General features: G+C 44.8%; 1 protein-coding gene across 9 annotated transcripts in view; it reads right to left on the reverse strand.

The window, feature by feature from the left end:
- Positions 1-4,928: 4,928 nt before the first annotated feature.
- Positions 4,929-27,576, reverse strand: part of ppargc1a (peroxisome proliferator-activated receptor gamma, coactivator 1 alpha) — a 185,244-nt gene continuing 162,596 nt past the window's right edge. For 3 of the 9 annotated variants that reach the window (XM_086014422.1, XM_086014440.1, XM_086014448.1), the window contains 11 exons: positions 23,949-24,143; positions 23,019-23,144; positions 20,021-21,203; positions 19,178-19,223; positions 18,888-18,961; positions 15,531-16,671; positions 14,241-14,333; positions 13,539-13,659; positions 11,597-11,718; positions 10,811-10,962; positions 4,929-7,579 (listed from right to left, as the gene is read on the reverse strand). In XM_086014422.1, coding sequence (XP_085870548.1) covers positions 7,476-7,579; positions 10,811-10,962; positions 11,597-11,718; positions 13,539-13,659; positions 14,241-14,333; positions 15,531-16,671; positions 18,888-18,961; positions 19,178-19,223; positions 20,021-21,203; positions 23,019-23,144; positions 23,949-24,143 — 3,357 coding nt within the window. In that variant the 3' untranslated portion in view covers positions 4,929-7,475. The remainder of the gene's footprint in view (positions 7,580-10,810; positions 10,963-11,596; positions 11,719-13,538; positions 13,660-14,240; positions 14,334-15,530; positions 16,672-18,887; positions 18,962-19,177; positions 19,224-20,020; positions 21,204-23,018; positions 23,145-23,948; positions 24,144-27,576) is intronic. The other 6 variants (XM_086014432.1, XM_086014457.1, XM_086014483.1 and 3 more) reach the window with 4 other exon arrangements.

Consider the following 27,576-nt stretch of genomic DNA (forward strand, 5'->3'; position numbering starts at 1 on the left):
AATCCGCGTGGCAGCTTTCAGCCAAACAACCAATGGGAAGACACGAAATGACATCGTCACGCAACGATTGCAAACTTTCCGTTTGGTTTTTCATTTCATTCGCATTATTCATTTTTGAATAGCAATACAATCAAGGGGCATGCTTGCCCAAATTGAACTTGTCTTACTCTTATGCAAAAGTCGTTCTATTAGTGAGGACAAAGAGTATATATACTAGTACGCTCGACTTTAAGCTGCATAGGAAGGCTTTGTGGAGAGTAAGACTATTCACTGCACTCATAGAACTAGTATGCCTAATTACAAGCGCAGCACAGTAATTTACTAGTAAGCTTTAATTGCATGCTCGTAATCCAAAAGTCAAGTAGTGCGCCCTCTTCTACTAGCATGCTGAAATGTTTACTCATGAGGACGATGAGTGTATTTGATATCAAGGATATCGACGGAATGCTCCAGCAGCTTTCCATACAGCTGAGGTCATCCTTGAAAGATGCTTTTCCTCTTCGAACGCTATCTGTTCACCGAAGCGTCTCACGTGACGCCACCACCGGCGAACTCTCAAACTGGACATTTCCAGCGGCCTCATTAAAGAAATTGAAGTAAGTGGAAAGCAAATGAGCCTCCCAGGAAGTTGAAACAAAGTGCTAAAAAGTGGGGGTTAATTGAATTGTAAGCCTTGTCACACAAGATTACCAAGTGCTCAAAACAGCTCTTTAATTGCGTTCTCGCCACGTGGATTCATTTTTGCCCACTAATTACAGCTCCTCTGTCCGTGCGTTTTAATGCACTATGACAGACAGGGAAAAAAAACCAACAACAACATAAGATTTGATGTGTTTGTGCCAACAAACCAGGATTAAGATGATTGATTTTAATCGTGATTTTACATGACAATAAAGGAATTGGATACTCTGATTAGAGGAGAGACTTAGAGCTTCCTGGAAGGGTGATTTTCTTTCTTTTTGTTGACATTTTTCCAGACACGGGAATGAAATCACGGCCGCCTTACTTCTCACAGTTCCGGATCGTCATTAGCCTGATGGACAGCAGAGCGGGACAGCAGGAATGACTGATTACATTATGAGGCCATTTGCCACAGACTGTACATTGACATAAATAGTGCAAACAAACAATAACTGTCCATGCGGCCCATCTACTGTGGCGTGATGAGTCGGGGGTTCAAACCACGGTCTGGAAAGAGAGAGGGAGGGAGTCAGGAAGTAGCCTGCTACTGGATTTAGACTGGACAACAATAAATAAATAAATAAATAAATAAAATGGAGCAAATAAAAGGAGAGAGCACTCAGGATCGCTCTCATTCCCAGCCATCCCATCATCAGGAATGCTTGAACGGAGCCATTATGGCGCCTTGATCCGACAAATATGGACCATTTCTCTGATGATATGAGTAAAAAAACGGAGTGGGATAGCCAGCTTTAGAATTTCAAAGGAAGTAGCTTCCGGATGGAGGTTAGGACCCCCTTCAAGGGGTTTTAGGACAGAGAAGGGTTTAAAGTCTTCAAAATATACACAAAATCTTTTCTATTATTATATATAGCGATCCTAGACGTGACCGTCAAAAATCGGCTAAGTAGCTCTCTTGGAAGCCAGTTTCACTTAGCAACTTGAAATCCTGGGTAGACCCACAAAAAAGTCTCAAGATGTTCTGCCAGGAAAAGACTGGAGATGAAAGTAGGTGGTTGAGGCAAGCTCTAAGCTTAGCGCTACTTATACCACACCGGCTAGCTAGCACCAAGCTTCGGCTGCGGCTAAACATGTTTGCGGATTCGCTCCCAAGTCATCGTCTCTGTGGCGGCGAATAAGCCACACTTACTGACAAGTATCGTTCTCATGACGGGTTGACCAGGAAAGATGGAGAAGCCATGCTAATTGCTAAGCTAACCTAAGATTGTAACAACTAGTGCGTCTACCGCCGGAATAATGTGCTTGTCAAGTACATTTTTCACAGATGTCTGGTTGGAACCGCTTTAAAGCGCAGAACATCCAATTTTGAACAACAAAATGGCAGGCAAATTAATAAGAGTCTGGACTCTGGAGGAAAAAACTCTACTCGCTAAACAGGACCGCTATAAGTTCAGTTGGTGTACGTCAGCCAGAAGGACAGCCTATAAGCTTTCTTTCCTGTAAGATGGAATGCCGGAATGCCCAGCTCTGACAATCAGTTTAATTAAACACAGCTGGACTCCAATAAAGGAGCAGAACCATCTGAAGGAGGATCAGAAGAAATGGCCAGCATGTGAGTTAATATGAAGGTCGCTGCAAAGGGTCTGAACACTTATGACCATGTGATATTTCAGTTTTTCTTTCTTTTATACATTTGCACACATTTCTAAATTTCTGTTTCTTTCTGTCAAGATTGGGTGGTGAGTGTACATTCATGAGAAATGCACTTTTTAGATTTTGGCAAAAGGCTGCAATGACAGAAAGTGAAAAATTTCAAGCTGTCTGAATACTTTCCGTACCCACTGTATACAATGTGTGTGTGTGTATATGTATATAAAATTCTAATAGATGTTTTTGGACTATGGAATATGTATATATTACCTGAAAATCATCAAATGATACTGTCTGAGCTCTTCAATATTCACAATAAATGACATGTTTTTGTACAAACTGCACACAGACATTTATCAAATGAGGCCCGTGTTTACTTGTTTGCGTAATGAGGCTCATCAGTTAGTAATTCAGATCTCATGACGCTCTTTAACTCACAGTGCAAGTCTCTATCCGCTCTCTAATAAAACTGGAAATGATCCATTTATATGAAGGAAATAAGCACATTTTATTCTTCAGCGCTTTGAACGAAGCCATTTAGTACTGAAGTCATGGACGTTGATGTTGTTGAAATTGTTATTGATGCAACTCGGTGATTGCTAAATAATTAGTGATGATACGCACTGCAAACGCTGCACCGTGTCGGCATGCCACTGGCGGCCATCTTTCAGCCCGACGAATCTCCCGAAGAGGGCTGCCATTGGCCCGGAGGTCCAGGTAACCATTAAAGCAGTGAAGTTTATCAAAGGAGCACATTTGCAACCTCCTGGATCTCATTCCGTCGCTAATCCATCAACAAAATCTACAAACATCATGACTAAAACACCGCAATCCTGTTGTTGTTGTTCGTCTAATTAATACGCCGCGTCTCGGGCACACTCGAGGTAATTAACTTTTTTTTTTTTTTTTTTTTTTTTTTTTCGTCGGCGCTGCACAGCAGATGGTGATTGAAAATACAAGGATGAGTCCCTCAATCAAGCACCATTTGTCAGTGGCCATTAATTATCCAGCGAAAGAATACATCCGGTCCCCAAAGTTGATCATTTAGAAAGAGAAGAAGAAGACTGTCCTTCTGTTCCTCATTACTCTTTAACAGCAGAAAGTGCTGAAACTAGAATGTCGCATGGGGAGATTGCAATTTTAATAGCACTGTCATTATCTTTCTCCCATAAGGTGGCATAAAAGACTCGGAAGAAGAAAACAGAATGGGGGGGGGGCTCATCATCTATCAGATGATGAAAGGGTTCAAAAGTGGGTTCAAAATGATGCAATATATGACCAAAAACCAACAGATGATTGTTCAATAATGCGATTCCTGTGAAATCCAACTCTGGAGGCATCTTGTTTTGAGCTCAAAAATTGGACTATTGCTTGAACTGATTTGACACCACCGTGCTCTATCTTTGACCACGTCGTTCCAGATAATCACCAGTAAGATAAAAAAGCAACCACTGTCATCAGGATTCATGCATTATTCACAGAGGAAAATCAAAATGCATGCTTGTGGATGTTTGTTCAAAGTTCTTCCCGTATGCGCCGTTACCAATAAATCTTTTGAATGCGAAAGTAATGATAGTTCAGGCATTGATTTATTTTTGCTGTTTAATTCTCCTTCCACAGATGCTGGGTAGGGTTTAGATCAGTGCTCATCAATGTTTTAGCTGAGTATTTTGAGTCATTATCCAATTGGAGGAGCCATGACATGTCACATTTGGCTCTAGGTGGCCTCGATAGCTTTGACATTTCATTGTTGCCCGCGCAGAGTCAAGAAGAACATAATTATTCTTGCCTCATGCTAAAAAAGCTCAAGCTTTGTCTCGTCTGACCAAAGGACACTCTGTGGCTTTTGCAGATTTCCGTCTGCTCGGGTACAAGTTATTTTAGTCAGCATTATGGATTTTTCTGTCATTGCCACAATTTGGCCATGTGAGATGATGTGGGATAAAGGTGATAGAGAGAATTCCAAAAGGGTTTCATCACATGAAAAGGGCAAGCAGAGCGGAGACCTCCCGCTGAAATGAAAGCCCGTCGCTTTTCTTCCTTGAAGGCCAAACAGCAGCCTTAATAATAAAATAAAAATAAACAATCACACCCTCCCTCCCTGCTGCGTTTCAAATTTAATGCACATTCCCCCATATTTTCTTCTGGCCAGAAAGAGGAAGAAGGGACAAATAAAATGACATTTTTCAATGTATTTGGGGCATTTTTTAGGTGATTTTTGTTTCGACGCAATTCCCCAATGTTTCTGTTATTGTGCTTTCTGTGAATGACTATATTCAGATTTCTACGCGGACTTATTTTGACCCGGGAGTGGGGAGAAAATACTTTCAAATGTTAGAAACGAAGCACAAATGTGATTCTCGGCTTCATGCGAGCCGAAGAAATGTCCATTATCAACTGGCTCCCTTGTCTTAATGAAACTCTTCCCGCGGACGTTTTAATTAACTTGCAGGCTGAGTCAAGTTGTTGACACAGACTGAGGTGGCGTAACCTCCCAGATGATCGGAATACCAAAGAGGGACGAATGTTTGGAACATCCAAGAGGGTTCCGCTCCCGTCAGATTTCATTCTTTGACCCCTGGGTGCAGGCAAGGCACACACAGCAAAAATAATAAGGACCATAGTAAGAAAAAAAGTCACATTTTTCCCTTTATTGGCATGGTGAGGCTGATGAGAATTGCACATGAAAAATGAAATTCACAAGAAATTCGTACAATAGGTAGAACGACAAAGGCATTGGTAAGGCAACGTGGATAGGACACACACACACACACACACACACACACACACACACAGCTCTATTCTCTTTCCAAACATACAAACACCTTGCTAAAATCACACTCACACATATTGTCCTTCCAAACAAAACATGATTACCCGACAAAGCAGTGGCAAAATCCTCGGAAGGTCACGATATTAAAAATTGCTCTAATATATTGCTACTCTAGGCCATTTACAAAGCAGTTTATTACACTGATTAAAGCCGCACATCTATTAAACTCGACGCCATTACCCAAACGCCGTAAAGGACAGCCAACATAAAGAAAAACAATGCATGGTAACATTTTGTCACGAGGTCAGCGTTTTTTTTTGTTTTTTTTGTCATGTCAGCGCCCTCTCGTTACTGGCCACGCACACAAGCAGACCACAAATACGTCCACGTCGAACACGGTTGTACACGCGCAAAAAAGTCGGGAGTTTGCCACACACGGATGTCACAAAGGTCATGCGTGCATATACCAGCACAGAGATGTCTTAAAGGGACCGGCCGGCACGTGGGCGCTGACATCACAGCGACTGGGTAATGGGTGAAAAAAAGAAAATAATCGGGAAGAAAAAAAAAAAAAAAAAATCACAACAATCAGCGCTAAAATACAATTCAGAAAAATAATTTATTGCTTTTTATATATTTTTCCTCCTTTTTTATTAGATTATTATTACTCATTTTGTTATTACTGCGAATAATATCAGTAGTATATGTTTTTTTCTTTTTCAAAAGATCTTTTTTAAAAAAAATTCAAGAAAGGAAATTGTAAACTTTTTGTTTGGCATTCACTTAATCGAGCGAGAGCGGAGACGCAACAAAGTCTTTTAAGAGTGGTGCGAAATTCCTGCAACGAAACCCCGTTTATTGCTTTCTGTTCTACTTGAAAGGAAAAAGCAAGCAAGAAAGTGCTGCGGACTCAATGACGTGAGACTGGATGAAGCTACTGATTGTTCCGGAAAAAGGCATAGAAGGTTGTACTATTCCCTACCTAGGAAATTATTGGACACCCTGTCTCGTGATTGAGCGTTAAATAAAACTAAAAAATAAATATATTTTTTAAAAAAGTCATGTAAAATGTAGCCCATAAATATTGCTGATTCAAATATGAAAATAAATACATAAATATGCAATTTCCGCTGATTGAAAAGATTCCAATGCATCATCCTCTCCCTGTGTTGAATCAATGACAACCATACAAAGTACTAAAATCAAACAGATACGTATACATTTATATATGTATGTATGTACATATATATGCACATATATACATACACACTGTACACACACATATAAATATATGTTGTATACAGTATATACACGATATATTGTGATTGCTTTGGAAATAATCAATAAAAAATGGGGTCATTTGTTTTTAACAATCATGAAAAACGAAAAAAAAAAAAAAAAAAACATGTTTTACACACTGAAGAAAAAACACTGAGGAGCCCGACTGAATAACTTAAAAAAAAAAAAGAAAAAAAGAAAAGACATTTGTTCACGTGCTGCCTCAAAAATGAGCAATTGGCCACTTTTTTTTTTTTGCCTTTTTTCCTCTTTTTTTTACAATCATTATATGTCTCCTAAACATCATGTAGGCGTACAATATGTTTTACAGTATCGTAATTACTATCGACATCCATCGACATTGGGAATTAAGAAAATGTTTTTTCCCGCATTTTTAAAAAAGGCTGCGTTTTACAGTGCATAGCTGTAACAAACAAACAACTTTATTCCCCAACTTTACATGAACATAAAAAATATTCCTTTTTAGAGTTATTTGTAAATACACAACTACAGTTCTCTTTCAAATGTAGACAACAACAGATACAATTCCCTCAAAAGCTTCCGACGCTTGCTTTTGAAGTGTAACACCAGATCCAAAGAAATTGAAAGGGAAACCAGCAAGCCCCCCCCCCCCCCAAGAAAAAACAACAAAGAAAAAAAAACAACAACAGCAAAATAAAATCAATCTGGCTGAACAAGCTGCATCTTTTCATCTCCCAAAGAATTGTGGGTCTTGTAGTGCTTCGGGGGAGGGGCCTGGTTGTGGTTGGCGAAATCACTTTTTTTTTTTTTTAAATCCCCCCCTCCCCCTTCTTTTACAGTTCTACAGCAGTCAAAGCCGTGCAGCAGGTTCTGAGGGTTCACTGGCTTTCCCAGAAGTCGCTTCCTCAGCTCTTCAGCAGCTATGTTCATGTAAACTTCGTTTTGGATAGATTCTGATAGATAACAGGTCTATAGACTTACTCTTCTTAAATACTCCACCACATATAGAGTGTAAAACGTCTCAGTGTCTCGTCCAAAAAAAAAAAAAAGAGACGCGAGTGAGGTATCAGGAGTCCCTCGGTGGTGGTGGGGGGTAGGGGGTGAAGGTTTGTGGGGGTGGGGATTGCTTGGGCATGGAGCCACGAGAGGGTTACCTTCTCAGGCTGCGCTGGGCCTCCCTCAGCAAGCTGTCGAAATCCAAGGAGTCATACTTGCTTTTGGTGGAGGCGGGGTCGAAGTCGTCCGAATGGGAGTCTGTGAAAGTGAAGTGAAATGACTTGAAAATGAACATTTAGAATTCATACAGAATCAGGATTCAGAAAATCGGGCGCAGAATCCTGATCTGTCTGCTGGTGGAGCCTCTTAGTTGACTATTAAAACCACATTTCAGCTTCTTTGGCCTTACACGGCTGAAGTCAACCAAGCAACAAGTGGCCTGAATAAAGATTTTTGCATCGTTAGCATTAAGCTAAGTGCTCTTGTGTGGAGACCCACATAGGAGACATTCACCAGGAACCTGTACTTCTAAGGGACGGGAGGCAGTTGACATGGGTTCAAAGAGATGAAAGAGAGTAGCTTGCAGTGTAAATAAGCCCGTTTTGTGTGGAGAGTTAAAGTGGCATGACTTGCTCTTATCTCCTCGTCTCGTCATTTACCGCATCTCCACAGTTTTTCATAAGGCAAAGCTGTTGGTGTTTTAAATATAACAGGTGTAATTGTCTTTACTTTATGTTTAGTAAAAGACTAAACAAACGTAAGCTGCGAGTGGCATTAAACAGCTTGAAGCCACTTTTTTGATGAATTGATCAATATTTGTCAGAGTGCATCTTATTGAGTTCATTGCAATCTTCGTATTTTGAAAAGCTTTGATGTCAGGTCACTCATTTCACCGCTGTATTACTTCATTAATTTGAGCCACATTATCTGCCAAATAAACAGAGAAATTTGACATCACAAGATGTCTATTTATCAAAGGTGGGCATTCTGTCAGTCGGTCACTGACAGACACCCATTTTGCTGACGATTGACGAATGACGGGACGCCTTTAAAAATGACAGATTGATGAATGATCGAAGTCGGTTTCCATCCGTCAATATAATCGTCATTAATCGCGACCATCAGTGGTCATGGAGGGTGTTTAGTCCATCACTGACAGACGGCCATTTTTCGGACATTTTTGGGGGGGAACTGACTGACGGACCAACGGAATTCTGATGGACTAATTGACAGATTTAACTGACAGTTACAATTCAGTTTGTCATGAAAAATGGCAAACTGACGAATGATGGACGGGTTCCCTGGCCGCTGATGGATGACGAATGACTGATCAGCAAAATTTTGTAAAATGCCCACCTCTGGTATCTATACGACCTTCAGAATGATAGTTCTCATTTTAAGATGAGCCGAATTGTAACCTGTAATACAATTTCAATAACAAGTTTCAGTATAATATCATATTGAGATTTTTGAAGAAACAAAATGCTTGGAGCAGGTGAAATGCTCCAACACAAAAAGTGCTTGGTACGAAGAAAGATCTTGGCAGACAAACAACCAGAATATTTTTGCCTTGAGTTGAGATACTTCATCCCGGTTGGATTTGGGTGTTTGCAGCGTCGGAGGGGGTTGGGGTTTTGGGGTTTTCTCCCCAAATTCCTTGAACATGTCAGCAAGACCAACAAACCCTGCCAAATATCCCGATTTTAGATTGGATGTGTTGCAAAAGTGGCTATTTTTATACTGACGCCTCCACTCTCTCATACGTCCTATTTTTTCCCGATGGAGCAGATAATACGCAGGCTCTATCTTATCTCTGGCAACAGACAGTTCCAACAAATGGGGGCCCCAAAGGGACCCGGCGGCACACGCTGAGAAATGGGACTGACCATGGCAGCGAGGGGAGATACCAGGCGTGATCTACGCTAATGCGATGGCCGACGGCTGCGTTTGTGTCCTGCTGCACACCTTGAGGGATGAAAAATAACCCCGGTGCTCTACTTTAAACTAATGGACAGTGTTCTGTGCAAACAAGCGCGCACACACACAATGTCATAAATAGGCTGGCAGACAGCACTTATTAGGCTAAATTCCCTGATTTCTGTCTTCAGAACCTCGCACAATGGATCCCATTATTGGCAACTCTCAATATTAGAAATGCAGCGTAGTTTGGCAGGTGGAGATCTCAAGTACAGTGTGAAATCTGAACATGTTCAAACTCAGACAGACATTTGAAATTCTAAATTAAAACACGTAAGTATCCGATTCCTTGAAATAAGGCCATTATCGGCCTGATACCGGTACCTGGTATCGGTGCTTGCCCATCCGTAATAAAATACAAATGTGAAAAAGCTCCAAAAAGCAATTTGTTGAAATATTGACTTAAAAGGGAAATCAACCCAAACATATTTTTTTCAAGAATATGTTCCCAGCAGGCCCACTAGTTGAAACACAGCATTTTGATTAATATTGCGTTTGTGGAATAAGAGTTAATGCACCCGTTTTCAGCCATCTCTGGGGGCGGCCACTTTGTCACTTCTGTCGACTGAAAATTACATCACAACTGCTCAGGGCTCAAGTAACGACCAATCACGGCTCAGCCTCAGAAGATGGCTAAAACGGGTGGATTTTGCTGCTTAACTCTTATTCCACAAATGCAACATTTATCAGATTGCCCTGTTTCAACTAGTGGTTTTGTATAGAAAAATGTTTGGTTCGCTTGAAATGCCTTGCTAAATCCAAAGGCTAGTAATTTCACAAACATCTTGCTAAAATTCACACTCTCATATGTTGGGCAAAAATTCCCTGGTTTGAAATGTCCCAAGTAATAATATTACTAACTAACTAACTAAATAACTAAATAAATAAAAACGTTTTGAGTCTCACAAATCACAAAGCTTAAATTTACGCATGAATCCCTTACAAAAACTGTCTCAATTGAAATTTCTCCTTTCCCCCCCAAAAAAAATCCTTGTTGATATTCGCTGGCTTGAAATTTCACAAATGGCTTGCTAAAATGTACTATCAATGTTACAAACACCTTGAAATTTCTCAAGCACAATACTAAAATGAAAATTACAGTTTGACTTTGACTCCATGTGATGGTTTGCCACGGCTGTTGTCCCGCTCCGTTTGTTTTCATGCCAACAAGCACCCGACATCAGCTCCTTCCTGCAGCTAGCTATGTTCACAAACTGACCTCTGAACTCGAACCGACCCTTTTGAGCAGTGAATGCCCAGCAGACACGTTGAGGGCGATGCAGGAATTGTTGCCAGCGCATAGATGAGTCTCCTTTTATCTGCATCGCCTTTTTGTTTTGCCATATTAACCCCCCCCCCCACTCTAGCCTCCCATCTCCTCTTTTCCCTGACAGTCCTCGCAGCCATGTAAACATACAAGGCTGCCTCAAGGGGCATGGGATTGGAGTAAGTGTGTGTGTGTGTGTGCGTGTGTGTGTCTGTGTGTGGACAACAACAAAGCCGCACACTTACCCAAGTCTGTGTAATGTGATTTGCAGAATTGCTTTTGTCCGCCGAAGCACAGCTCAAAGCGCGGCTCGTTGGACCGCCGCAAGGTGTGTCCGTTGTCGAGGGCGGCGAGGGCGTCGCACGTGTAGCGGTATGTGATGAAGCCAAAATTGTCCCTGCGTGGTCAAGGGCACACAAGGAATGCGTCAGAGCGGAACAGTGAGACAACGGTAATTCAACGGCGGTCTTGGATGCGCCATTTATATGCCAAAGGAAATCAATGAAGTGGCTGCCAAAATAGCAACGGCAAAGCGACCGTATAGGGCAACAATAACTAACTTAGAAGTTGGATTTTATCAATATGTGGACTGGGAAGGCAGTGCGAAACCCTGTGAGGAAAGGACGAGACGGGGCAGGGTAGGACACGACAAGGCTTAAAGGTCAGCTCAGAAGCAGTGGGTTCTGTTAAAAAAAGTCTCCTTTGAGAAGTGGTTCCAACTTGGCGGGAAATTGTCCAATTTCACTTAACTCATTCACCGGCAGACATTTTCAGAGCCTCTTTTACCCTAACGTTTGAAAACATTTGAAAAAAATATAAACAAGTTCCCGGGATTGAATGGCTGGACTGTGAAAAGACAAGTCAATTTGTTAATGGCAGTGAATGAGTTAATTGGTCCGAAAAAATTGGGGAGCACTGCCTTCGACTAAAGCACACGAGTGTGGACTTTAGCGGAGAACGTGAAGTTACATCTGATGGCTAAACCTGCTCAACGTGTTGATTTATGGACGACATGCAAGCGGAGAACTTACCCGTCATCCCTCAAGTTCACCGCACATTCTTCAATCTCGCCGAAGACTTCAAAGCGCCGCTTCAACTCGGTCCGGGTGCAGTCGGACCTCAGTCGCCCCACGTACACCACCCGTCTCTCCCCCTGCTCGTTAACAAGAAAAACGGGGCAAAGAGGCAAGAGATTAAAAGGGGCGCTTTTCTGTCTGTGTCACCCCCACCCCTTTTCTCTGGTCTTCCTTTGCCATCCCTAATGGACTAGCCTCGATTGCCCACCGCAGACGTCTTCTCCAGTACGTTCCTTTGTGATTGGTTCGCTCCGCTTTGGCTTATCTGATAGAGCTGTATGGGGAAAGTGCCTCCGGTCTGCCGTGGCACTACAATTCCTCTTCCTCTCGGTGCAACACATCAACCGCGGGGAGACTGATTTTTATCAAATGATGCAATGTCTTCACTCCGGGACTGCTGCTCCTACTTTGTCCAAGCCTAAAAATAAAGCTGCGCGGTGACTCAGCCTCATATCAGAAAGCATCCGCTTGATTGAGTTCTCAAACTGACGACTTAATGGTTGATTAAGGAAGCTTTTGTTTTAAGGGCAACATTAACAGTTTTGTCTTCTTTCTGGGAACTAAAGTATTCCGACAATTGCAACAGAAACCGTTTTGAACACCGTACATTGCAAATAGAGTACTGTTTAATTGCCCCCTGATTGTTATTAGAATGCACAGCGAAATTGGAATGCTACTCTTTGGTGTGATACATAAAATGGAGAAAAGGAAAACACAAACAAGGATAGTGTGCAAAAAAACCCCAAAAAGAAAGGTGTTAAATTTGTCGTTCTTTTGGTTTTGATTACTGCCAAAAGCATAACACAAGTTAGGTTGTTCACAAGCTGGAAGCTGAGCTGCGCCTTATTTGTTGACATTTTAGCGAGCGATGTTTCGTGGAAGAAAAAAATTGTACAGGATACACAACTCGTTACATCCCTACTTATTAACCCATAAGGCAAAAACACCCAGATTTAGTTGAACCTCAGAGGACATGGGGGTCAAAGCGGAATAATGAAGCCGCTAACTGCATAAGGCAGCAATTATATCTTTTGAGGATGTTAATTGCATCCGCTAATCATTTTTACACCGCACACGCCTCGGGATACGGCGTACAAGTCACATTATTTATTTATTCCTTCATTTACTTCACTGTGGCAAGCCAACGGAGGCCTATCGAGATGGTGAGTGGCGTCTTGAGGGCACTTGTGACATATGTAAATCAGGTGTCACACTCAAACTTCACCTACGCCCCGGGAGAAATCAAAATTAACTACAGATTTATACTTTGTACCCTCTCTTTCATGCTTGGGTTCTATCCGTGACGGACAAGTAAATGCTGAATTAGGACTTTAGTTGCTGACAACTGATAAATAGGCGGAATTTTCTTGACGGCACCCCTGAGGGCTGCCTGTGTGGGAGAGAGGCAACCAGACGGACAGAGATGCTCTCCCATCTCTGCCCTCTTAAACCTCGTTTGACAGCGTGAGCGGTAATTGTTTGTCTCCGCGCCGGCCAAGTTTGCATTAGCGCGTCGTTTAATGCGTTCTTTATCGACGGGCGGTCATGGCGTTGCTTTGCGGGCTTCACCCTGTCTGAAGGAGACGGGGGACATGGTGATTTGGTGCTGATGCCGCCACTGTCTCCTGAAATGCCAAAATCACTCTGATTCAAGTATTGGGAACGACAGGGCCCAAATGCGGATTTCCTCTTTTTCATGGGCCAATGCCCAAGCCTCAACTTCCTTGGAAGAAAGCATTTTGTGTTTTGCCCTTCAAGAATTGAGAACTTCCCCACACAAAGTCATCCAAAAATACGCCACCACGTGACATAAGTCTTCTGGGATCTGCTTTTGCGTGTGTCCTAACGAAAGATCATTACTGCATATTACTGAATGACGGGATGCAAATTGACTCACGATTGCCTTTTGTCGTTGCCTGTCCCTCTGCTCGGTCCTTTCGAGCTCACGCTTCTCGTAGTCCCGAAGGTACTCTTCCCTCTTCAGCCTCTCGTGCTGATACTCCTCGTAGCTGTCGTACCTGAGAAGGAACATGTACTTTCTGATGCTCAAAGGAAATCCAAATGAGAGGATGTGACGGTTCGGTGCCTCGCTACCAACATCTCTGACAATCATATTTCCGTAAAAACCTTACAGTTAAGTCTTTCTGAAGTCAAGGGGACCATGGTGGCTGCATCTGTCAGCAAAACTTCACATGCCATTACTTTCTGCTTAGGAAGTGCAACATTACCCACCCTGCGCTGATGAGTGACTCTCAGCCTTGTCGGGTGTCATTAGGTACATGGGTGCCAAAATCAGCTGGGAGTGCCGTGATGGTGTCACTTTACTTGCTCCCAAATTGCTGCCTTTGCACAAAGTTGATTCGCACCATAACACCACCAGGAGTAGGGTTGGGCATCGTTTGAATTTGAACAATTCCGGTTCCAATTCCAGTTGGCTCACATATTTTCTATCGATCCTTCATTCGCGCCATTTCAAAATCTGAACAATTCCGGGAGAACCGGAATGTTAGAGACCCAGTTCCACTTGATTCTCGTGTATCGATGCCCATATATTAACATACATGCTGCTAATTGAAATGACATAAATTCAAAGCCTCACCTTGGCCTGCGACTGAGAGGAGATCGCGACTGCGGGTGCAGGCTCTTTTTACTCCTGGAACGCAAAGTGCAAGGTTCATTGCTGTTGCGACACCTGTAGGGATGGAAGACAAAAGGATCTATGAAACGACAATGATTGTTTGAAACATGCAAGAAAAACCTGTTCAAAAACCTCAATCAATTTTTGGGAGGAATGAAGAAATCCAGCGGGCCTAACTAACTACAGAGCAAATTATGCTGCACTCCTCAAGTTTGGAATGCTTCGTTAATGAAGCATTGCTGAGGAACAACAATTTGAATTATGGAAGAGGAGAAGCCTGGAATGCCAATTTGGAAAGACGGAGAATCTCTAACTGGGGAGATGTGAAGAAAACACATCAAGTGTTCTGTTCTCTTCTGTTCTGCTGTGGCCCAGTATTTTCGGGAAGCTTGTCAGACTGTGATCGAATTGCCTTGAGACTATTATTGGATAAATGCACCAGTACGTTAGCTCCGAGCAAAAACAAAATGACGCAACAGAATTGAAGTGACTGTGTCGGCTCCGTGGAGTAAACTGACCTTTTGGTAATCAGGTAAACAAACTGCATTGGAGTCAAGCACTGAGAGGCACTACCGCTGACTAACTTCATTTACTCGCAACAGACTCAGTTTGCCTCTCGAAGGAACCCCACAGAAAGCCTCGACGTACTGATCAAAGAGAACCATGGGAAATGAAGTTCTCACACGCGCTCTGATGACAGGAATCTCCTTTGAAGAGGATTTGAGACGACAATCCCACAGCCTGGATTTGGCTTTCATCTCGGCTCGATGTAAAAGAGGAGGGTTCGAGCGCGCCATAAAAACAACAGCTGCCGCTTAAAACAATAACACTCGCATCAAACGGAAAGAAACAGCATCAGAGGGAACAGGGGGAGGGGTGTTAATATTAGGAAGCCGCTCAAAACTCCTTCGAGAGATGAAAAGTGTTCAGACAATGCCGCTCTCCTGGGAGCATTCACATTATCACGATATTCCCTTTTGATGATTAGATGTTATTTTGGGGAGAACACACAATGCAACAATTGTAAACACCAATTGATCAGTCAACCTCGTTTCGCCTAACTACAATATGTAGACAGATTCGGAGCTGGGAACAGCAAGAGCTCAAGACCTCTCCAGGGGATTGATTCAGTCCGACACCGAATGATCAGGCTACTAAGCTGGACCCCGTGCTGCTTTCCAAGCCCCGTTTAACCGTATGGGTGGGGATCAGCCAAGGTTCAGGCAGAGGAAGTTCGTTCGCGTGACTTACCAGGAGGAGGGGCGTCTATCAGGCGAGCTGGAGAGGGAGCGCCTCCGGTAGCCTGGGGAAGGGCTGCGTGAGCCAGAGTGAGAACGGGAGCGGGAGCGCGACCTCCCACCGGGCCAGCAGAAAGGCCTGTTGGGCGACAGAAGGAGGGAGGACGGTGGCGAGATGGAGCCTCGTGATGGGGAGCAGCTCAACGGTGGGGAGCAGGAGGGAGAACATGGGGGGCAATCAAAGAGTAGGTCTAGAGGGGTGCCCTCCCACGGGTAGAGGAAGCGACTCTCACGGCCTTCGCCCAACTCGACCTCATCATGGAGGGAGAGGAGCCCCGGATGCAGGTAGCCCGAGCCAGGCAACCTTTGGGAGTCAATCTCTTCTTCCTCAAGAGACTTCGGGGGGACGACCTTACTCGCCTTGTCGCCCGGTTCCCTCTCCTCCTCACCCTGACTGTACAGGGCTTGCAAGGGGTTGCCAAAGTGCTTGTTGAGTTCAGCTCGGATTTCCTGGTCGCACAGGAGCTTGCGGCTGAGGACAGATGAGCTGTCCTGTTGTACAGGGACCTGGGAGTTCTGGGTAGTGGACTCCTTCCCTAATCCCTGATCGTGAGCTTCATCTCCATCGGTGGAGGCAAAACTTTGCCGCTTAGCGAGAGGACAAGATGATGATGAAGGTGAAGATGATGGAGGCATGGCTGAATCCTTACATCCGACATGCTGGTTCCCCACTGTGCCTGGTGCAGGCACAGAAGCAGCAGTGGCACCTGGGGTGATTGGCTTTTCCCCCGATGAAGTCATGGCACCGGCGGCCGTGTTGCCGTTCTTCTTTGACGCCTGGCAATAGTCATGGTCACTGACGCCACGGGGAGGAGCCCGCTTATGGTTGCTAGCACTGCGATGCTCCTCAAGTCCATTCCCTGTCGTTTGTTGAGCGATGGGGTACGGGAGGACAGTGGACGCTTTGCTCAGCTGGGCATACAGCTCAGTCTGTTCAGGACCCTTCCTGTTGGGGCCGGGACCCAACTCGACCAGCCTTGCTCTTTTACACGCCAAGGCTGAGGAGGAACATGAAGACAACTTGGTTTTGAGCGATACTTTAAAAGGATTCTCTTGACTGGCTTTGTGTGGGGGCGTGGTAGGTGGTGTCAGACCTACAGAGGAGGGGAGAGACATTAAGGCGGGGGTTGGAGCGGAAGTCAATAAAATAAAAACAGGCCTCAAATATACCACATTCCTCCTTTCAGTCAGTTTATGGATGAGGACAAAGATATGTGCTTGATTAAAATATGCACTTTCACTATGATTAATCCTGATCTCTATTTTATTACAATCTTGACAGATTAATGTAATGCTTGATGTAACTTAATACGGTGGTGCTGTAATACGGTTGGATTGCCACCCCCCGCCCCTTCCTCGGTGACCTTGGAACGATCCCTTTTGGAAGGCCGGGTGGGGGACCACGACTGAGGACACACCGAATGACCAGGCTGTGGTCACTCAGAAGAAATTCCTGCACCGTGACCCTGTTTTTGCAGAAACCCCCAATGCTCAGATGGTCTTGTTTTACATTGAGGATGTATAACGGAAGCACAAGGGGCAAATTGATTTTCATTCCTCTCAGATGGCATGTCCCCACTGCTCATGGCCTCCCGTCTATTCCTCCACCCCTGGTCAGATTTACAACCAGACAGATGGCAGTTATATGGGAAGTCCTGAGATGAGCCCACTTTATAGCATTGTTAATGCACTCACACAAGCGGCCGTCGCCATTACACTCATTCCCCGTTTCCTCCTCTCCTCTAGCCTTCTTCCTCTCCCTCCCTCCCGTCTGCCATCTTATCCTACATATTTCCCTCAGAGTCAGGCACTCCCGACACACCTACGCTCAGCACTCTTCTTTACCTTTCTTGTAATGCACATCATTCCTTGCTCGCTCCTGAATTGCACCAAATGACAGCTATTAGCATCAAATCCGGCATGAGAGGAGGCTGCAGAAAGGCAGCTCGAAAAAGGGAGCATGGGAGCTGGATACGCAAATATGGGAGGTTGCTGCATTCGGAATACACGATCGCATTGGATTATCATGCAGCACGCAAGCCTTAACATCCTAGTGCCGCTCTTTTTCTTCCTTTTCTCAAATCCGAAACACATATGTATGAATTATGCCGAAAAACAGACACAATGAAGCACCATCTGTCCAACACAATGCGCACGTAGGGTCATAAACTAGAAGCCATTAGCGGCGGGGGGGCAAAATAAATCAGAATTAGATAAATTTGTGTCCCTCAGTCAAACTTTTGAGTGATGGATGTTGGCACAGACACAAACACTAATCATATCGACACTGGGGGGAAAACAATGCAAGGTTTCTATCATCATCCATCACAAAAAAAAACAAAAAATCAAAAAAAAGCGGCGCAATTCCAGTTTGACTGTCACTGTCTGGGAAGTCAGGAACACACGCAGCCAACAGTACAAAAGTTGGCATAAGATGGTCTGGTTAGTCATCAAGCCGGATTGATGGAAAGTTCCATCAGTGATGACTTGCCGCGAAGGTGGAACACCGCCCCTCCCGCGCCGTACTGGTTATCAGTTACGCCACTGCAATCTTATTGTAGTGGAATGTTACTCTATGTCCACAAAGGACCAAGAAGCTTTCACCTTGGCTTACTGGGATCTATATCCATCTGTCTCATTCAGCACTAGCTAATCCCTAGGTCGGAACGAGTGAGGGGCTCAGTAACCTGGAGCTTTACTGAGCTAATAACTTCGAAGCTAATATTCAATCCCAAATTTTGCGCTTTAGAGTGAAGTAGGTTCAGGGGCTTTATGGACCCAGTGGTACAAAAGAGGCCACGGGTCAATTCATGCGCGCAGTAAAACCATAAGAAATATTAACCACATCAAGAGTTGAAGGTTTAGAGTTCGGTTTCAGCATCCCCGTCCTCGACACACAGTCAGTACAAGGTGCACACACACAGTGAGCCATTTCCACAGCTGGTCAATGAATACCTAAAGGGGGCCGGTGCGACTTAACCAACTGTGCGAGGCAAAAGGACACCGATGCTGACCTTGCACAAAAGCAGTCGGCAATCAAACAGGCGGAAAAATAAAAATCTTGAGACCAACAAAGCCCAAACCAATAATTTGGCTAAGATGTGTTAGCTAACAAAGCTACCGGTCGGAGCGCATAAACATATTTTCAGGGAAGAGTTATAGTGTCTTAAGCAGTGGAGGATGGGAGGTCTTTCCTCATAAATCCGACAGCCTCGTCAATACTCGGGACGCATAAATGCACCCCCTAACCTTGAAATCTGATGGAACAATCCACATTTTAAGAAAAGCGAAAGAGGAAGCGTCCGCTTACCTGGGGTTCCAGCAATCTCCACACTTAATGTGCATTCAATGGTTTTGCTCTCAAACGGTGATCCCTTGTGGTCACTGGAAGACAAAAATAAAAAGCAAAATGTTTTACTCCTCGGGCGAGGACAAGGCTTTAAAAGTGATCTAAGATGTGGAAATGAGTCACAAAAATGCCTCAAGATTCGACTTGTAGTCCATAACGTGTGCTCTTTGTCTGTCTCTTTCTGACCTCTTGGTTTGTCTTATTTTATTTTTTTTTTGCCTAGAAGAACGTGGAAAACTTCTCACACTTACTTTGGAGACTCTGGGGTCAAAGGAAGTGGCAAGGTGGTTGGTTTGGCTGTAGAACACAAAGGAGCATGGGTAATTATTGATCTAGTTAGAACACTGTTGGCAGAAGAGAACAGGTCCACATTCTGCAACAATTAATATCAAATTTGCTCATTAAATGCACTACAAAAACACCCATCCCTGGTTAGAAGACTTTACGAGTGTTTTTTTATCTCTTATTTTGATGACCCCATTGTATTAATTTACTCTCTAAGGATAGACTGCTGACTGAGTGAGGCAGGATGAGGTGATGGCGCGTGGGTCACAGGTGTCTCCATACAGACACGTTGGAATGGAATAAAGACACACAGAGACAATGCCACAGACAAGACACAATGACGGTGGGTGAGCCCCTCCACGGACAAGTCATCATCACATGCACCAACAGCAGAGGAGGGAGGAAATAAAGAAAGGAAGAAAGGAGAGTCAAGGAAGCTTGTGCAGTTGCCCGAGGCTTTGGCCGACTTGTGCTCCGGCTAAGGGAACGTGGCTTTAGTGGCTCGAGAGCACCGTCCGGGTTCGGAGGCTCAAATACTCAGCACACTCAGCTCAACCGGCCAACTGTATAAATACAAGACGTACACTTGCAAGACAAGGCTCACCCCTTTTCCCACCCTCTATGTTTTGGTTTCACTCACTAGAAAATTGGAAGTAGAGTGGTGTCAGTCGCGTTGATGCGCTCGGAATGAGTGTTAGCTCCGAATTAGAATAGCGGTTAGTCGTGGCGCCAAACTGGGAGTGGTTAGAGCAGGAGAAGGAGAAGAGGGAGCAGAGATAAGGCCAGTGGGGGGATGCAGTCATGATTACCTAACAACAGGTGGTCGTCTGGGTGCTCGCTGAGTGCCTGCCTGTGTGGCTGCCCGTGCCCGTGTATGAAGCAGGCAGGGGTGGGCTCTGCAATGCTAGTATCTGGGAAGAGTGGGCTCGGCGGGCCCAGTGAGAGCACCGCGGCGGGGCTGCCCGTGACATGGTCATCATCATAGACACCATCAGCAGCATCATCATCATCATTATTATTATCATGGTCGACATCCTCCCCAGAGCCTCCCTGGCTTGGCCTCCCCAGCTCGAGTCCGAAGCCAGTGTCTATCTTATCAGGGCTTGTCGCTCGACTCGGCTTTCTAACATTGGCGCACTCTTCCTCCTTCAGTTTGATACGCTCAGAGCTCTTCCCCGCTAGCTTGCTGCAGCGAGTGCTGGTTAAGGGATTGAGAAGGTGCCCCCGGTAGCGAGCGGGTCTCAGTTTGGTGGTGAGCAGCTGGCTAAGTAAGGGGTGCCCGGGCTTTGCCTCCCTTTTCCTAATAGTCACTGTGATGTGCGTACGTTGAGCGCGGTTGGCCCCACTACTCTTTTTTCGAGTGGCGCCTACAGCCTCTCGGCAATGCTCACAGCTGTGACTCGCCTCTCGGGGAGGGAGGGAATAAGAATGCATATACCTAATGAACCTAGCGGCGGCCAGGTGGCCCACATCACCTGGCGGCCTTCCTTCTTCGCTGGCTTTAGGGCGAACGCGGCCGCAGCTGTAGGTTCTGTGGCCGACAGAGATAGAGGCCCCCTCCGACTCCTCAACCCCGTCATCCTGAGCGCAACGCTGCCACTTCCCAGCCCCACTACATTCGCCTGCAGCCCGGCTCTCACCTCGCTGGTGATGATGCTGCTGTGGCTGCGGCGGCGGCGGTTGCGGCGGCACGGCCGACTTCTTTTTGGAGGCGGCGGTGGATGAGGAGCAAGTGGAGGACAGGGAGGAGAAGGAGGAGGTGGATGACGAGGACGGCGAGGAGGAGGAGGACGAGGAAGCGCCCAGGCCCAGGCTGCTCTTGTCCCTTCCGGGGACGCCGCTCCAGCTGCCCTTAACGTCGTTGGCTTTGGTGTGGAGCAGGATGTCATCGGTGGCTGTTAAGTACTTCAGCAGCTCTGTGCAAGGCCGCCTCAGAGGCCGGTTTTGTTGGCTGGAGACCCCTCTTGCTTTGCCATTCCAGGGGCTCTCCGTCTGTTCAAAAAGGGGCACAGCGGTATTCCAAAATGTTAGGATAGTTGTACCAGGACTTGTGCGTTTCATTCCACCCTAATGACCAAGCTCAATCATTACATTTAACAAGTGTGATGAATTGAAATGACAGTATCCTGCTCCCGTGCCCCCCCCCCCAAAAAAAAAACCACAGAGAGCACGGTGAGCCTCTAGCTAAGCCGTGCACACTTCTACAGGACGACCCAACCATACAGCATCTGCAGAGGTGGGGAGGAGCATCATTCTTAGGTGAGGGTTACATTCCGAAAACGTGCTTTGTTGCACTACGGTGACCTGCTACATGCACCAGCAATGACTGACCGGGCGTGCTGCATTTCCTCGGCCGTAAAAACAGAAAGAAACTTCACCCTCCTATGTGCTCAGTCTCATGCTGTGTATTCAATCATCTTTTTAACTACTTTAACACACGGGTGACGAGTGTCCCAGGGGTTCAGAGACTGCGGGTAGGTGCAAGGTATACTGTATGTTTGTCTTCGATCACTCGTTATTTTTAGCACTATGTGTTACTTTTTTGGTATGTAGGATGTTATCTCCAGAAAGATTTGACCGATTGATTGGTGGAGGTCTCCTTGTACTATGATGCAGAGTGTTTACGGCTACTTCAGAAGAAACAACTGAATAAAAGCAATACGTGGCGGCAAATGTCCTCCCCTGCAAGTAAGAGCTCACCAGACACCGCCACAACCGCATAACTTTCTGCGCCTCTTCCTAATAGCACAATCATTTGCACTTTTCACTTTCTTGGGAGCCATACTGAGAGCTAATTCATAGCAAAAAAATAAACCACCCCAACAATAACGATACCCACAGTACCTTTTCACTTCACTGGCGCAGAGGCCCATATGAAGCTTGCTAGTACAACAGATACATAAATAAATAAAGCGGTTCAGATAATGGATGCATATATACTGTATACATGTGTATATATATCTATATATCTGTGTGTATGTGTATATATGCATCGCATGTATACGTACATATATATACATATACAATACACACATATACATATACATATATTCACACATTATAATTATATATATATATATATATATATATATATATATATACACATATCAACCAAGCTATGACTCCAAAAAAACTAGTACTGTAAGTTGGGGTGGTCATAAGTCCGCTGTACTCTTCAGAACAATGTTTATCGGTTGACACGGGGCTCAAAAGAACAACTCTGGTCGCCGGAGCACAGCGGCTGCCTAAGTGACTAGAAGGCTGGGTGTGAAGTCATCATCTTAATTGCGCGGCCCTCCAAGCGCTCTGCTTGAACGCCGCGTCCTTCGGGACCCTTCGTTTGCCGCGCTCCACAAACGCATGACTCAAAGGCACCGCGTGAAAATGGAATCCGACACTGTGCAAACAGCGCAGCGCGAATATGTCTGATCATTTCAAATAAGAGCAAATTAAGTCAAGTAATATGTGTTTGGACAGAAAACGACAACCCATACCGATTAACTTCATTCTGAACTCATTCGATGTTGATCATTACCAGATATCTGGAGCCCCATCAATGTTTTTCTTCTGACGGGTCCCCATATCAAGGCGGATAAGTGGCGGAGCTAATGAGAGAACGGTGCCGAAGCCGCGCCTGCAAAGCCCAACAGCAATCAGCCTGTTTTCATTACCAGAAGCCCCCCTAGCCCCCGTGGGATAGCAGAGCGGTAGTCTAACATCTTCTAAAGGCGGCGACCAAAACAAGAAAATTGTGAGTACGAGAGCAGAGCGAGGAAGATTAACTAACATAAAAATGAGTGTGCGTACCTTGACGACAGCAGGTGGTGGTCGGATGCGGTGGTTGCTGCTGGCTGCATGGTTCTGTGCCTTGCCACCTGTGTATTGATTATAGCTGAGCTGGGAGTTTGCGGGCGCCAGAAGGAGCTTCTTCAGCTGGACGGTGCGGGGTTGGGGGGAGGGAGACACGACAGGGAGCGAGGAAAGGGAGGGAGGGTGAAGTTAGCACGGATTATGCAAATTGACATTTTCTTTCAATTGCCGCTGATTTTTACCCCTCTAAGCAGATGGGGGCTGGTAAAGTGGTAAAAATAAGTACGTGACAGGTTTGTATTCTCCAAGGGGACCGAACAAACACACTGGAAAGCTCATTAGGAAAGTTAAATGAAGTATAAGTTAACATTTTAGCCCTAAAAGCCAAGAGAATTGTTCACACGCTTGTGTGTAAAAATAACCACACAATGCTAAGAGGCCTGCCTTGCTGCCAAAAGAGACCACTTTGGCACAAGGAGTGTGGTGGCGGTGGTGAAGCGGGGGGGCACGGATTAGCCGAGACCTACCGGGAATAGAGGAGATGAATTTCGCTTTGCCGTTTCTTTCATTCAATGCCCAATCCGTTTCCGGCCATAGTTGGCTCCGCCATTGTGCTCGTATTTGAATAGAATTAGCAATTAAGAGCCATAATGATTTGAGGTACCTTATTTGTTGATTTAACTTGATCAGGACAAGTGGCCGTGTCTAAATACAAGTACTAGCAGTATTGTCATGTGATGACACAAACAGAGGGCAGGAAACGCTCGGTTGTTGTGCACATCCACAATCAAACATCAAACTGACTTCAAGCCCCGAACGGAAGCGATAGAAGAGTCACATTGTGATCCAGAGCCAGCTCTTGCTACACTGATTGCATACAAATGCTTTAAAGTGACGGAGCAGCCAGGACAAATGGAGAGGCTTTACCAGGGAAGGCTCCTCGGGCTCTGGGGTGCGAGGCGAGCCATCGGGGGAGGAGGGACAGCTCTGGTCACTGGCATTGGTCACGTCCCCATCTGCCAGAGCCTCAAACGAAGGCAGACCGTCCTCATCCACCGGGATGCTATCCAGGGTCTCTGTAAGCACTGCCAGCAAGTTGGCCTCATTTTCTTCATCTATCTTCTTAGCAGGCGGGAAAAGAAATAAAATAAACGGGGTGGGGGGGGGGAGCACAAGACAGACAGAAACACACAGAGAAAGGAAAAATAGGACATTTTAGTCTGGAAGTTGTAAATCTTTTCCTCCCAGGAAAGTAAGAGTGGTGGGTGGTTGTATGCAGACTTTTATTGTTAATACTGTTCTTTTTTTTTTTCCCTCCTCTCGCCAGGAGCTGGCTGTATTCTGGCAAACAAAATTCTCTCCCCCTTGCAAAGTGAGTCAAGCCTGTCACTCATATTTTAAATACGCAGCTTTAGTGGACCAAAATAATATCTTCTATGAGAAAGCTATTACCAAGGCTGACAAGTAGCAAGTATCCAGGGAAGACAGAAATGTTTGGGCTGGCTATGAAGGAGTTTGTGGGCAAACAATGACTGCAAGTTCAATCTCTCGCCTGCCTTTGGCTGGCAAGACGTTTGCCACCAATCCTCAGATATGGAGAATTACTGTCCGCTTATGCAAAAATAAACATGCTATATTTAAAAAATGTTGACGGAACAGTGGATGCTACTGACAGGCGTCAAGTTTTCCGTCAAAGAAAAGAAGCTTTTTTTTTTATATGCGTATTTTACCCTGTGATGATTTATTCCATCTTAAAAATATATCAAATAACCAAGACTTACGATGACCAACTCAACTTGTTTCTAAACTTCAATCAATGTTATTTGATAGCATGCTGACGGCCAAATGGGCTTCTATGGACACACTGTCACAACAAGGTGCTGTTTGCATGCAAACACAGCCATTTGCAGGGTGTTTTTGGGACGCGGATAAATAAGTGTTATCATGCTTCCCTTGACAAAATGTCACCGGCCGCCATCGGTTATTTTCACGTCCCCCCTCCCGCCCCCGCTTCAATTTTCATTTAGAGATGACACAAACGTCTTAGATGTTCAGTTAGCTCGCTAACAGTGAGGAAAATGTTAATCGGATGCTCAGTGAGTCGATCGTCTCCCTAACAACATGAGCACTCTGTCATTATTAGAAAATGATGAAGGGGACATATTTCACCGAGATAACACGATGTAGACTGGGGCCATGCCACACTGGCAAGCAAAACGCCTTGCAGGAAATTGCTCTGTATGAGGTGTCATGCTGTTTAATTACTTGTAAGGAGCTTTAAATCCACCGCGCCGGAACGGTGTGCAACCCTTATTTTTTTTTTTTTTTGCTCCCCAGCTTCAAACGTTATTACCTGCCGACGAAAGGTGGGTGCAACACCTCAGCCCAAACTCACGTGAGAGATTAAAAGTAGGATTATTCACGCTGATCATCTTTAATGAGCCATCTGTTTAGGTTTGACATCCCCCACAAAAGCCAGGCTACGTGGAGAAAATGTTCTGGAAGCCAGAACACTCTTGTTTCCAAATTCCAGGCGACAAGAGGCGGCTTAATGGGGAAATCAATCCAAACACATTTTTTTCAAGAATATGTTCCCAGCAGGCCCACTAGTTGAAACATGGCATTCTGATTAATATTGAGTTTGTGAAATAACAGTTAATCCACCTCAGGGGGCGGCCGTTTTGTGATTTCTGTCACCTGGAAATGACGTCACAACTGCTCAGGTAACGACCAATAATGGCTCAGCTTCAGAAAACAAGGCCCCGAGCAGTTATGATGTCATTTTCAGTTGACAGAAGTGACAAAATGGCCGCCCCCGGAGATGGCTAAAAACATGTGGATTAACTCTTATTCTACAAACGCAAAATTGATCAGAATGCTTTGTTTCAACTAGTAGGCTTGCACAGAACATATTCTTGAAAAAAATATGTTTGGATTGACTTCCACTTTAAGAATGATCCAGTCCCTTGTCCACACTGCAAGTACAACATAATAGTAATAAGTGACAATATTTAAACTAATATTTATAACTCCAATCTCAGGCCGATGTCCATAAGAATTTAAATGTTGACTGACCAATTTTAGCATGTCGAGGCCAATAACCAACCAATTCTGGGCTCTCTTTGTAAAAATTGACGTGTGTCAGTATTGTTTGCATGAGGAACGAGTCCCAATGAGCGACCGATGGCCAGTTTTGCCTGTAACAGTTGACTGAAATTTCAATCAGGAACAAATGCAATCACCGACCAATCACTGGTTCTCTTTGTCATAACTGATATGTAGACCGGCCAATAATTGCGTGAAGAATCAGCCACATGCTCGACCAGTCCAGTCACTAAGGGACTTGTACTGATTTACATGTGGACCCGCGATGTTGAAAAAAAGGGAATGGTGTGATTTACTTTGTAATGATCGCTATGTAGACACCTATGTACCTTTTCCACGGCCATACGAGTACTCGTGTGTGTCAAAGTCAGTACCACACCAGTGACTACCTCCCAAAATATCATTTTACAGTCCAAGGTAGCATCCTAAAAGTGCTTTGACATGTACAGCAGACGGATATGAAGCCTGCTGGCTAACCTGCTTGCAGTCCACTTATATTGATTACTACTGAGCTGTGGAGAGTATCGGGGGCAGAAGGAACAAAGAAAGGGGAAAAAAAAAACCAAACGTCTCGGTGGAAGCACTTCCTCGCCCATCTCGCTTAATGGACCTCGCCGAATTAAAGAGATCTTAACAATCCCGGGCTAATTGTGGGATCACAATATATTAACCCCGCTGCAATTCTAAAGGGTGCCATTCTGTGGCTGTTTTATTCCAAATGCTTCAATTAGCCATAAAACATGCTGGCAAGTGCTTGGCAGAGCTTCCCCTCCCGCCTCCTTTGCCCCACGTCGGTGCAAAGAAAGCCGCTTGTTCATTATTAGGTGAGGTCCTTTTGTTATCAGGTAGGGCTGTCTTTGAGATTGTCCTTGCCATTAACTATTTTATTGAGTTCCAGACCAAGGCATTGTGTTCCAGCAGATACTATTCACCAGGCTGATAACAGAGAGGGAAAGAGGTGAAAGGAGCTGTTTTAAACAAACACTTGCTCCCCTAAACTCTGGGCCAAATAGTCAAATTAAATCTGCTAATTGCTTCTTGAGCATTGCAAAGGCTAACACACAAAAAAAAAAAAAAATCACTTAACAAATCTAAACTGTTTTTGGGAAGCGAGACAATACATCATTTCCATGTGAAAAAGGAAGCAAAAGATGAAGTTCCGCCGAATGTGAGAAGACAAAACAGCTGCGATTAAGTGGGTCATCCGCAGTTAAAGTTTCATTTATCTTGTTTTGCGGCGTGACAGTTTAATTGCGTTGCTTCATCTAAATCTTTCCTGGATGGTCACGTTTCATCAGATTTCAGACGAATCGTGTCGGCTTTCAACTTCGGGGTAAGCTAAACAAATAATGTGGCTCAGCCAAAACTCCAGGAGGACTAAATCAAGGTGAGTCCGCCGGGGCTGGACGCACATATGGCCGTGATGGGGGAAGGTGGCAGGAAAGGGTAA

The sequence above is a fragment of the Filicampus tigris genome, chromosome 2, assembly GCF_054856515.1.
Source record: "Filicampus tigris isolate MCC_2025a chromosome 2, RoL_Ftig_1.0, whole genome shotgun sequence".
NCBI classification, from domain to species: domain Eukaryota; kingdom Metazoa; phylum Chordata; class Actinopteri; order Syngnathiformes; family Syngnathidae; genus Filicampus; species Filicampus tigris.